The following is an 11,947-nucleotide window of genomic DNA, read 5'->3' as shown; positions in this document are numbered from 1 at the left end:
CTCCCAGGGGCACTGTCCCCGCACCCAGGGGGGCCGTCCCCGCACCCAGGGGCGCCCGTCCTCGCTCCCAGGGGCACCGTCCCCGCACCCAGGGGGGCCGTCCCCGCACCCTGGGGGACCGTCCCGCACCCAGGGGCGCCGTCCCCGCACCTAGGGGGATCCGTTCCCGCACCCCGGGGCGCCCGTCCCCGCACCCAGGGGGACCGTCCCGCACCCCGGGGCGCTGTGGGCGGACCCGCCTGGGACTGGGCGCAGGGCGGGAGGGGAGGAGGCGCCGGGGCGGAGGGCTGGGCGGCGAGGACACTGGGGAGCGGGGCGGGGCGGGGCGGGGCGGCGGCTCTGTCCCAGCCCGGCCGGGCCCGGCCCGGCAGACGCACCGGAGAGGAGCCGCTCACCCGCCAGCCCGCTCCCGGCCGTCCCGCCGCCCATGGCCGCCGCCGCGCCCCCCATGGCCCTGCGCGGGGCGCCCCGCCGCCTGCTGCTGGCCCTCGCGGTGAGGGGCGGGGGGGACCCGGGTCCGGGGCGGGGGGAGGGGGGAGCGCCCCCCAAAGACCGGGAGCCCGGAGCCCCGACCTCGGAGGCGGCGCCCAGAGCCGGCGGGGAGGATGCGGGCGGTGGACGGGCCGGGGGCCCGGTGCGGGGGACCCTGTGCGGGGCGCACGGAGGGGGCGCGGGGCGCACGGAGGGGACGCGGGGCGGACGGAGGGGACCCGGTCTGGGCGGACGGAGGGGCCGCGGGGCGCACGGAGGGGGCGCGGGGCGGACGGAGGGGGCGCGGGGCGCACGGAGGGGGCGCGGGGCGGACGGAGGGGCCGCGGGGCGGACGGAGGGGGCGCGGGGCGCACGGAGGGGCCGCGGGGCGGACGGAGGGGCCGCGGGGCGGACGGAGGGGGCGCGGGGGCGGAGGGGGGGGGCCGCGGGGCGGCGGAGGGGCGCGGGGAGCAAGGAGGGGGCGCGGGCGCACGGAGGGGCCGCGGGGCGGACGGAGGGGGCGCGGGGCGCACGGAGGGGCCGCGGGGCGGACGGAGGGGCCGCGGGGAGCACGGAGGGGGCGCGGGGCGCACGGAGGGGCCGCGGGGCGGACGGAGGGGCCGCGGGGCGGACGGAGGGGCCGCGGGGAGCACGGAGGGGGCGCGGGGCGCACGGAGGGGCCGCGGGGCGCACGGAGGGGCCTCGGGGCGGACGGAGGGGCCCCGGTCGGGGCGGACGGAGGGGACGCGGCCCGCTCCGCCCTGCGCCCTGCCCCGCGGGCTGAGGCTCCCTCTCCGGTCCCGGCGGCACTGGCTTCCGCCTGGGGTCTGCGGTGGGCGGGCGCGTTGGGAGGGCGCCCAGGGCACAGGTCTGGGTGGGGGTTGGAAGGACGGGGGTGTTGCCAAGCCCAGACCCCCACCCTATCCTGGGGTGTCCTGTGTCCTGGGCCCGGGAACCCTGAGACCCACCCAGCAGGGGATCTGCCTGGAGAGGCTGTTGGGGCGCTGGAGGACTGGGAGACATCCCGCAAAACCCGGAGCCCCAGGGAGGCCCGGTGCATGAGGACCTGCTGGGAAAGGGGCTGGGGAGCCATCAGAGGCTCCGGGCCCCAGGGACGGGATGGGGCCCGGGGAGAGCTCCCTGGCCCCCAGGTAGCTTGACTTTGGCTGCTCCCTGCCCCCCCCCGCAGGCAGCGGGGCCCCAGCTTTGCCCGCTCTTTGAAGGAATGAGCTATGAATATTGGGTTGATAGTTATGATTGAGAGCCACATGCGGCTCTTTGGCCCCTTGAGGGTGGCTCTTTCACACAATGCCACGGCCTGGGCGAGTCTATTTTGAAGACATGGTGTTAGAAGAAGTTTAAGTTTAAAACCTGTGGCTCTCCAAAGAAATGCCCATGGTTGTGCTGTTGGTATTTGGCTCCGCTGAAGAATGAGTTTGTCCACCACGGATAAGGCATAGTTGTGGGCAAAGAATCATGCAAACGCGGGCATCGGCTGTCAGGCCGCTGTTCCAGCACATGCCCCAGCGACACTGCCCTCCTGACAACGGGACTGTGCGCAGCGTGTGCCTGTGGGCACAGCGGGCCCAGCCTCCCGTGTGAGCGCCATGGGGGCTGTGGGTGCTGGTGTCTGCTGGGAGGCAGGGCCGGAGAGCGGGCCAGCAGAGGAGGTTTCTGGTTCCCAGATTCCTCCCGTTGGCGGGAGGGCAGGGCGCGGTGCAGGGCGCGGGGCCGGGGCAGGGTGGGGGGCATTGGGGCGCGGCAGGCAAGAAGATGCCTGTCCTGGAGCGATAGCATCAGCAGCAGGATAGGACGCTCGGGAGGCTGCTGTGAGAACAGTTTGCTGAGTTCAGAGGAAGCGGGCGGCTGGGCTTCTCACAGGGGAGTGGTGGGGAGTGCCTGTGGGATCCTCCTTCCAAACCAGGGTTAGGAGCGCCCTAGCTCTGTCCAGGTGGGTCAGTGAGACCTCTCCTGGCCACACCAGGTCTGGACTTCCTTCTGACTGACTCCTCCGATCACAACTTTTCAGGCTATTACATTGCCATCACCTGGAGAAGCAGTTTTCATTTAAAAGATATATATATATTTTATTGATTTTTTTTTTTACAGAGAGGAAGAGAGAGGAATAGAGAGTTAAGAGACATCGATGAGAGAGAAACATCCATCAGCTGCCTCTTGCACACCCCCCACTGGGGATGTGCCCTCAATCAAGATACATGCCCTTGACCGGAATCAAACGTGGGACCCTTCAGTCCTCAGGCCGAGGCCCTATCCACTGAGTCAAACCGGTCAGGGCCACAGTTTTCATTTTATGGCTTCCTTAATGGGGCGCTCACACAATCCCACGTTTGAAGTGAGCTCTTCAAAGCACCACACGGAGGCTTTGAACCTCAGCCTTCCCACCCAGCGGGGTCCCGGGCTGGGGAGTCTTTCCATGTGCACTGTCCTCCCGTGTCCCCTTGTTCTCCGCACACAAAGGAAAGAGGTGACAAGGAGAGGGGGAGATTCCTCACGCAGCAAAAGCTGCTAGGTATAGTGCACACTGAGGTGCGTTAGTTCAGTTCTGAGATGTCTATCCAGTTGCAAATACTAACATTCTTTTAAATATGTGCTTACTATTGCCCACCGTATACATCCTGTCTTGGGCATTACATTGTTATCTATTATTATCTATTAGAAATAGGGTGTAATGGGACACGGTTAACCCACCTTTTGGCTAAAAACGGCTGTTCTTCAAAAGGAAGGGAACGTGTTGCTGTTTTATAGCACACCATGTTTTTTACCATGTTTTCCCCCCGGGACTGTGAATTCTGCCCAAAGCCTGTGTTGACAAGCTGGCGTTCTACCTTTCCAGATTTTATAGCGTTCATGAAAGAGAATGTGGAACATGGCCCCTTTCCCAGAAAGACTTTGTTGTTGTTGTTGTTCACAACAATGGATATAGTCATCTTTTTAAAGTAAAAATGGGCATGCTCCTTCCTGTTATTTTTTGCCCTAATGAAAAAAAGCTTAGGGCAAATAAAGGAAGCAAATGAGAACTGGTTCATAGTGAAGCTGAGATCTTAAGGAAGTCAAAGTTTCAGTGTGCATTTAGCTCTATATAGTTAGATCAGCGCATTATCCGCTATCTTTTCCAAAGGAGGTTGTTGCTGTTCACGCTGAGACACAGCGAGATCCTGAATCACTCTGAATCACAAATGCCCCTAAGCCCAGGCACATCTTGGGCTCTGTTGTAATTCCCTTGGCAGTTGGCATTCCATATACGGCACCTGACTTGTGGTTAATCATCCTTTCCATTTAACTGGAATCCCATCTTAGAGTTTGCTAGAAAAAAATTCAGTAGAATCAACTCAGCCCTGAGATTACACAGGTAAATCTTACAAGTTACCTTTGATAAGATAAGAATCTGAAAGATGACATTTTCACTTTGCAGAAGTGAAAAAGTTATGAACTTAAAATTCCATAACTATTCTGCTCAGTCAAGACAGTGTCTTTATTTATTTAGTATTTATTTGTTTTTAAACTACAAATCTTTTAAAAAAATATATATGTTATTGATTTTTTTACAGAGAGGAAGGGAGAGGGATAGAGAGTTAGAAACATCAATGGGAGAGAATCATCGATCAGCTGCCTCTTGCACACCCCCTACCAAGGTACATGCCGTTGACCAGAATTGAACCTGGGACCTCTCAGTCTGAAGGCTGACGCTCTATCCACTGAGCCAAACTAGTCAGGGTTACTTAAACTGCTTTTTCCTTCATTAAAAAGGGTGTTCTTTTAGAAGCCCACCTTGTACATTCATTCACTGTAAAACTGAACAACATGCAAAAGTGGTACAATCTCAAATAGCATCTTTCATCCTCACTCTCCTTTTGGCATTAGCTTTTTCTATCAGTATTTAATGATTTGTATGATAAGCTTTTTATCATATGATTAATGAAATTTTCAGTACTATAATATGAACCAAGGCGATTTATTTTCCCAGACTACAGTAGGTTAAGCATTTTAAAACATTTAAATTGTTATATTTTGATTTAAAATTGTTTGCAACTCTAGGGTATGTAAGTCAGATATTTAAAGTTGTCCTGAAGTTTCTCCATTAAAAGAGAGATTTTGTAATTCAAATAGCCAACCCATAATTCACCAATCTTTAAAAAAAAGTCTTTTTGAATGCTGCAATTTTTATTGGGCATGATTTTATATAAAAGTTATTTTAAAAAATTTCTTCAAAGGTCATTACTTCATCATTGCTAACCTAATTATGCCTTTGCATTTTTTACTTTATTTTCAATAACATATCCAGTCCCCATACATATAGTATCAAATCATTTTATTTTCAAAAAGCAAGAAATAATTGAAATCTGTATATGGATTTCACTCCTTTACAAATGATATTAGTGAATTAATTGCATGTTCTTTCTCATGAGGTACTATACAACAGCGTAAATGAACTACTGCTGTATACTCAGCATGCATACATTTCACAAACATAGTTTGAGCAAAGAAATCCACAATACGCATGTGACTGCATATATTGAAAAGCCAAAAATTTGGCAAAATACACGTGTATCTTTTTGAAGTAGGGAAGGAAATGTAGATGGGAGAGGCCTTGAAGAGAACAGTAATGTTTTATATTATAACAATGAAGGAGGGTGTTCTAATTTTCATTTTATTGTTTTAAAAAGTACCTATTTATGCTACATATAGTCTTCTGTATTTATATTTTAGAAAGAACATTAAAAAATAAACAAGCAATCGAGAGAATAAACAAAGCCAAACATGCTTTGAAAATATAAACCTTGCTATGATTGAGCAAGTATAAAACACGGAGGCACAAATCAAACAATATTGAGAATAAAAAGGAGGCATACTCATCAAGAGGACATAGGTTTTAAAAATTAGGTGAAAGTATTAATAGATGATTCCAATTAATTTGAAAACAGAGTTGGGCAATTTCTTACAGAATTCAAATAGCCAAAATGGACTCAAGGGGGTATACAAAGTTTACATAGACTTAGAACCATTGAAGACACTGAATTAGGAGCCAAGCAGATGCTTCACTCCCATCCATCAGGCCCAGACCTGTGATAGGTGCATTCCTCCATAATTACTTGGAACAGGTAATTTGCATCTTATATAAGCCATTTCAGAGGACAGAAAAAAGCTAACTCACTTTATGGGGATTGTATGAAGTTGAGAAGGAGTAGCTTAATCTTATTTATGGACATATACTTAAAATACTAAAATAGCAGGAAACGAAACCAATAATGTCTTAAAGATCACCATGCCCTATAAGGTTTGTCACAGGAATGGAATGACATCAAGACATCTATTATTGTATTTTAACATATAGTAATATATTCAGAGAGAGAAGATAATACATTCTTTTCAAAATAAGTGGATCACTATCTTTATTGTTATAAAAATCCTGAGCAAACTAGGGATCTAAGGGAATAACATTTCTTAATATAGTGAAGCCTGCTGCACGTGAATGAATGTGTGGATGACAGGAAAAGAGAAGTACTCAAAACTAATGGTCAGCTGCTAAAACCGTTCTCTTTGAAGTGAGAAACAATCCCATGTTGGTCCCTGTAACTGCTTTTATCCAGCCATCTCCTGAGGTCCTCACCAGCACAGTAAGATAAGTCTAATTGCCGTTTTGCCTGCTGTAGGATTAGCTTCCTGGGAGATCCAGCGCTGTCTGGACAAACTGCTCGAGTTAATAAAAGTAAGCACGTTTTGCCGAAACCGGTTTGGCTCAGTGGCTAGAGCGTTGGCCTGTGGACTGAAGGGTCCCAGGTTTGATTCCGGTCAAGGGCATATACCTTGGTGGCAGGCACATCCCCAGTAGGGGGTGGGCAAGAGGCAGCTAATCGATGTTTCTCTCTCATCGGTGTGTCTAACTCTCTCCCTCTCCCTTCCTCTCTGTAAAAAAATCAGTAAAATCTATTAAAAAAAAAAAGTAACCATGTTTTCTGGATGAAACAAATCTAAAAGGATTTTGATCAGCTGATCATGAAAAAGTTGTGGAAGAGTAGAAGGCTGAACAAAACAAACCAGATGAGAGAGATTGAGGTCACCGGAACACATACCTTGTTTATTTTGGTCTTTGGGTCCTTTGCATTTCCACAAGGATTAATGTTTAATTGCTGCAAAATAGATAGGTAGATGATAGATAGATAGATAGATAGATAGATAGATAGATAGATAAATAAAAATGAAATAAAGCTATTTGGGATTTTGATGGAGATGGTGTTGCATCATAGGACTGTGTCTTCTGGTGTATGAAGATGACATATCTGTTTTGAAGGCCATTGTTTGCTTGCGCATTCAGATATTTTTATTGCTCGTGCACAGGAATGCCATTGACTCGGGGACTTTGGTCTTAGGTTCTGCAAACTTGCTCCACTCATTTGTTATTCATATTATTGTGGGGTGGACTTCTTAGGATTTCCTATGTCAGATCATCTGCAAACAGACGAGTTTACTTCCTTTCCAACCTGATGCCTTCAGTTTGTGTTCTCTGTAGTTCCCTGGCTGGCCGAGCTCCGTGCAGTGCTGAGTGGAGGGGTGAGAGGGGGCGTCCGATTGTCCCCCAGGTCAGCAGGCAGCGGCCCTCCGCGGAGTGGGTGTGATGGTAGCTGTGGTTTTCCACAGATGCCCTTCTCTGGTAGAGCAAGGTCCCTTTTCTTCCTAGTTTGTTCATTATAAATGGGTGTCGAGTTTTACCAATTGCCTGTTTTACATCTGTTGAGATGATCATGTCCTTTTATTCTGTTTTTTTTTTTAAATCCTGTATTAAGGTAAGATTTCCATACACAAAGCTGTGTGTGTTTAATGGTGCCGCCTGATGAGTTAGATAAATGTAAATCCGTGACCTCATCACCACCGTCTGTGCCATAAACATAGCCATCACGTTCACAAGTTTCCTCCCACCCTCATCATTGTTATTTAATAGTGAGTGTACAGTACGGCATTGTTAGCTGTGAGCACTGTGCTATGCACATCTCTAGGACTTATTTCCGTTGCGTAACTAAAGCCTTGTTCTTTATTCTGCACCTTATTCATGCAGCCTTTTTGCTTTATTTTCATTCTAGGTCTTCAGTTTTGCGTGTGAAGCCTGCGAAAAGGTGATATTCCATACGCCTTCCACACTAGAGGCAGACAGACTGGTGGGCAGAGGTGAGCAGTGTGAAAACTGTTTTTAGGTCAGAAATGTGGCTTACTTGCCCTGGAAAGAGCAGCTGGCCTGACCTGGGCATTGAGGGATCAGCCTGCATAGTTGTAACTAGAGACAACGGGAGATAATGTAAATACATGCTTCTGCTCTGCATGCCTGCACTGAGTTTGAGTTGAATGCTCAGGGTCCAAGCCTTGTGTCTGTGGTCATTCGGGCTTTGAGAGTCTAACACGTACATGCAGACTTACATGTAGAAAGAACCCTGCATGGCTGTAGGACTGCAGCTCTGGAGAAGGAGAGGTAAGGCGCTGGCGATCAGGGCAGGTTATCCATACCGGGCTGCCTCCCGGAGCAGGGCAAGGAGAGCCACTCCATCAACACAGAACCCAGCCCTTTGCTTCTGAGGCGTTAGGGAGCCTCGGACGTTCCCAGTAGCTGAGAAGCTTGGCCCGGGCCGACATTCTCTGTGGTACAAGGAATATTGTAGGAAAGTGTCATGATAGATTTTAAAATACATATTTTATTGATTTCAGAGAGGAAGAGAGAGATAGAAATATCAATGATGAGAGAATCATTGATCAGCTGCCTCCTGCACACCCCACACTGGGGATGGAGCCTGCAGCCCAGGCCTGTGCCCTGACCAGGAATTGAATTGTGACCTCCTGGTTCATGGGTCGATGCCCAACCGCTGAGGCATGCCAGCCGGGCATGTCATGATGTCTTAAAAAAGAGAGATATGACTCTTTCTAGAGATACCAAATAATTTTTCAACAGAGTATACCATTTATGGTTATAGTGCCTCATTTAATTTTATCAAACAAACTAGAGACCCTGTGTACGGATTCATGCACCAGTGGGGTCCCTCGGCCTGGCCTGCGAGATCAGGCTGAAGCCGGCTCTCTGACATCCCCTGAGGGGTCAGAGAGAGATACAGGAGGTTGGCCAGTTGGGTAGGAACCCTAGGAGGACTCCAGGGTGCATCTGGCCCATCTCACTCAGTCCTGATTGGCTAGACCCCAGCAGCAAGCTAAGCTACCAGTTGGAGCATCTACCGCCTGGTGGTCAGTGCACATCATAGCGAACGGTTGGGTGAGCTTAGCATATCATTAACCTATTATACTTCAATTGGCTGAAGGGATGACTGGACACTTAGCATATTAGGCTTTTATTATATAGGATGTCCCTATTGTTCCTGTGGGGAGGAAGAAAGGAGCAGCTGTAGAGAGTGGCAGGGGTGTTCCTCTCGGGAAAGAGACCGGAGCTTATCGCTGTGCTAAAAATGCTGAGAAGAGAGAAAGAGGTCATTGCTCCTAAAGACGGGCACGTCTTTCTGACTGTGGATGAGAGAGAGCAGGATGCCTGGGCAGCGTGGATTCTCTGCGAGGTTATCACTTCCGTGAGGAGCAGAGTGCCAGCCTGGTTCTGGGAAGGCAGACAGCTGAAGAATGGGGTGGATTTGATATTTTGATCTCGGTATCCAAACACCAAAGGAATAAATACTTCCCTTTGCTTGCTCTTCATTAGAGGGCCGCATTCCCGGAGAAAGAGACCACTTGCGGCCTTTTGGTGGGAGGTTTGCGAAACTACGAGCATGGAGAGGACTGGGAGCTCTGGGGGTGGGGAGGTGATGGTGCGGGGCTGGGGAGAGTGCCCATGGGAAGAGTTCGAAGGTACGTTTGGCTTTTCCTGACGTGACTGCTTTCCTAACTCACACCTGCCTGGCTGTGTAGGCTGAGCTTCTGTATATTGACTCAGGTGTGTGTGGGCGTGTAGGCCAGCTCTGTCAGACCGCAGACACACACCTGTTTCCTAGGAAGGTTCCTTTCATAGCCATGGAGAAGCACGGGAAGTCTTAAAGCCCCCTCCCTCACACACATATACCATCAGGAGTGTTTTTAGCTGAAAGAACATTACCCTTTAAAAAACATGCAGGTGAAGAGACTGCTTATATGTTTGTTACATGCACGGTGGCTGGTCTATCTCTGCTGTATGGCTTTGAAGATGACTTAGAAATCAATTGCCACATTTCCCTCTGTTTGCGTGCCTTTCTGCTTTGCACGTGACTGTGTCTACACGCAGTGAACTTGGTGGAGTGCCTCAGGTCTGCTGACCGCATCCAGTCCAGCGATCCTGCCTTCAGAGTTTTCCGGGACGGCTCCGTCTACTCGGCCGGCTCCGTGGTGGTAGTCGATGGGAGGTCCTTCACCATCTGGCTCTCCGACACGAGGACACAGGCCCAGGAGCAGATCACTGTGGTCCTGCAGCCACAGAAGAAGGTATGGGTGCACTGAGATTCCCACACATGGCTTCCTTTTCATTAAATATACATGGTTTTCAAATTGCAAAGAGAACCAAAGGTTACATAGGATATTTCCTCTCCTTTGCTCTTTCTCCTCCTCCTCCTCCTCCTTCTCCTCTTCCTCCTCCTCCTCCTCCTCCTCCTCCTCCTCCTCCTCCTTCTTCTTCTTCTTCTCCTTCTCCTTCTCCTTCCCCTCCTTCTTCTCCTTCCCCTCCTCCTCCTTCCCCTCCCCCTCCTCCACCTCCTCCTCCTCCTCCACCTCCTCCTCCTCCTCCTCCTCCTCCTCCTCCTCCTCCTCCTCCTCCTCCTCCTCCTCCACCTCCTCCACCTCCTCCTCCTCCTTCTCCTTCTTCTCCTCCTCCTCTTCCTCCCACTCCTCCTCCTGCTGCTCCTCCTTCTTTTACATATTTTTATTGATGTCAGAAAAGAAGGAAAAGGGAGAGAGAGTTAGAAACAACGATGAGGGATAATCATTGACTGGCTGCCTCCTGCACCACCCCCTACTGAAGATCAAACCCACAACCAGGCATGTGCCCTTGACTGGAATCAAACCTGGGACCCTTCAGTCCACAGGCTGATGCTCTATCCACTGAGCCAAACCGGCTAGGGCTGCTCTTTCTTCTAACGTTGTGTTTCCTTTCTCTCTCCCTCTCCCCTTTCCGAGCACTGCTAAAATGGGGGTTCTGCTTTGTTGAATCTATCAATAAATGACCCCTCCCCTGTGAAGACTTCTGCTGCTGCTAAGGCCGGTTAGGGCTGAAGTATATTATTTTTCCTTGCTCTGGTTCACCTAAGAGTTTGAAGTTTTAGCAGAAAGAACAACTAAGAGCTGCATAAGAACTATGGGGAGCCCTAGCCACTTTGGCTCAGTGGATAGAGTGTTGGCCTGTGGATTGAAGGGTCCCAGGTTCCATTCCAGCCAAGGGCACATACCTGGGTTGTGGTCTGGATCTCCAGTAGGGGGCGTGCAGGAGGCAGCAGATCAAAGATTCTCTTTCATCATTGATGTTTCTATCCCTCTCCCTTCCCCTCTAAAATCAATAAAAATATACATATATTAAAAAAAAAGGACTAAGGGGCAGAGATGGTCCCTCAGCTGAGCGGTGGGAGGTCAGCGTTAAGAAGGTATGCACAGGGAAACTCTAGTTTCTGAAACCTGCACCACCTGGATCCACTCTCTCTCCCCCCTCCAAAGGAAGAGCCTTATTGTCTGGTCTGTATGGAAATTTTTGAGCCTGACCCTCCAGGGAGGCATCAGGAGTATGGGCTGTCCGTTATCTTACCCCAAAGTGGGTTGGGATGCTTTTGTTTATGAATTTTCTCTCTACATGCAGCTCCTGAGAAAAAGACACGCTAGAGAAACAGTGCTCCGACGAGCCAAGAGGCGGTGGGCGCCCATCCCCTGCTCCATGCAAGAGAACTCCCTGGGCCCGTTCCCTCTGTTTCTTCAGCAGGTAGGTTTGCATGCCTCTCACTGGGCGTGTTTTAACTCCAAAATCTGTTTTATTCCAATTTAATCATTCTTTAAACATTTTTTTAAAAAAAACAACAGGTTTGATTGAAGATATTCATAAAGCCGTAAGGGTAATAAAAGTGAGTAAAGTGAGAAAAATCACTAAAATCTATACTAATAAAAGCATGATATGCTAATTAGACCAGACAGCTAAACGACCTTCTGGGTATCATTTTGGATGTCCATCTGGACAAAGCCAGGGAGACTAGGGCCGAGGCAGAAGTGGTTAGGGGCTATCAGGCTGGCAGGGGAGTGGTTAGGGGCAATCAAGCAGGCAGAGGCAGTTGGGGCAACCAGGCAGGCAGGTGAGCGGTTAGGGGTGATGAGGCAGGCAGGAGTCTGTTTCTACTGTGTTTGTTAGTTTGTTAAATTCTCCATATGCATGAATGTGTCTTTCTCTGACTGGCCTATTTCACTTAGCATCATAATCTCCAGGTCCATCCACGCCACTGCAGAAGTGAGATTTCCTTCTGTTTTTACGGCT

At 50.3% G+C, this 11,947-nt stretch overlaps 1 protein-coding gene across 3 annotated transcripts in view; it reads left to right on the top strand.

Annotated features, from left to right (window-relative positions):
• The first annotated feature begins 374 nt into the window (after positions 1-374).
• The window catches only part of LOC118707513 (desmocollin-3), a 38,253-nt gene continuing 26,680 nt past the window's right edge, over positions 375-11,947 (top strand). For 2 of the 3 annotated variants that reach the window (XM_036417904.2, XM_036417906.2), the window contains exons 1-4: positions 375-493; positions 7,569-7,653; positions 9,731-9,927; positions 11,285-11,404. In XM_036417904.2, the coding sequence (XP_036273797.1) occupies positions 428-493; positions 7,569-7,653; positions 9,731-9,927; positions 11,285-11,404 (468 nt within the window). In that variant the 5' untranslated portion in view covers positions 375-427. The remainder of the gene's footprint in view (positions 494-7,568; positions 7,654-9,730; positions 9,928-11,284; positions 11,405-11,947) is intronic. The other variant, XM_036417907.2, reaches the window with a different exon arrangement.

The sequence above is a fragment of the Pipistrellus kuhlii genome, unplaced genomic scaffold (genome assembly GCF_014108245.1).
Source record: "Pipistrellus kuhlii isolate mPipKuh1 unplaced genomic scaffold, mPipKuh1.p scaffold_m20_p_6, whole genome shotgun sequence".
Classification (NCBI taxonomy): Eukaryota; Metazoa; Chordata; class Mammalia; order Chiroptera; family Vespertilionidae; genus Pipistrellus; species Pipistrellus kuhlii.
The sequence above is the reverse complement of the archived record's forward strand: the minus strand, read 5'-3'. Positions and strand labels throughout refer to the sequence as shown.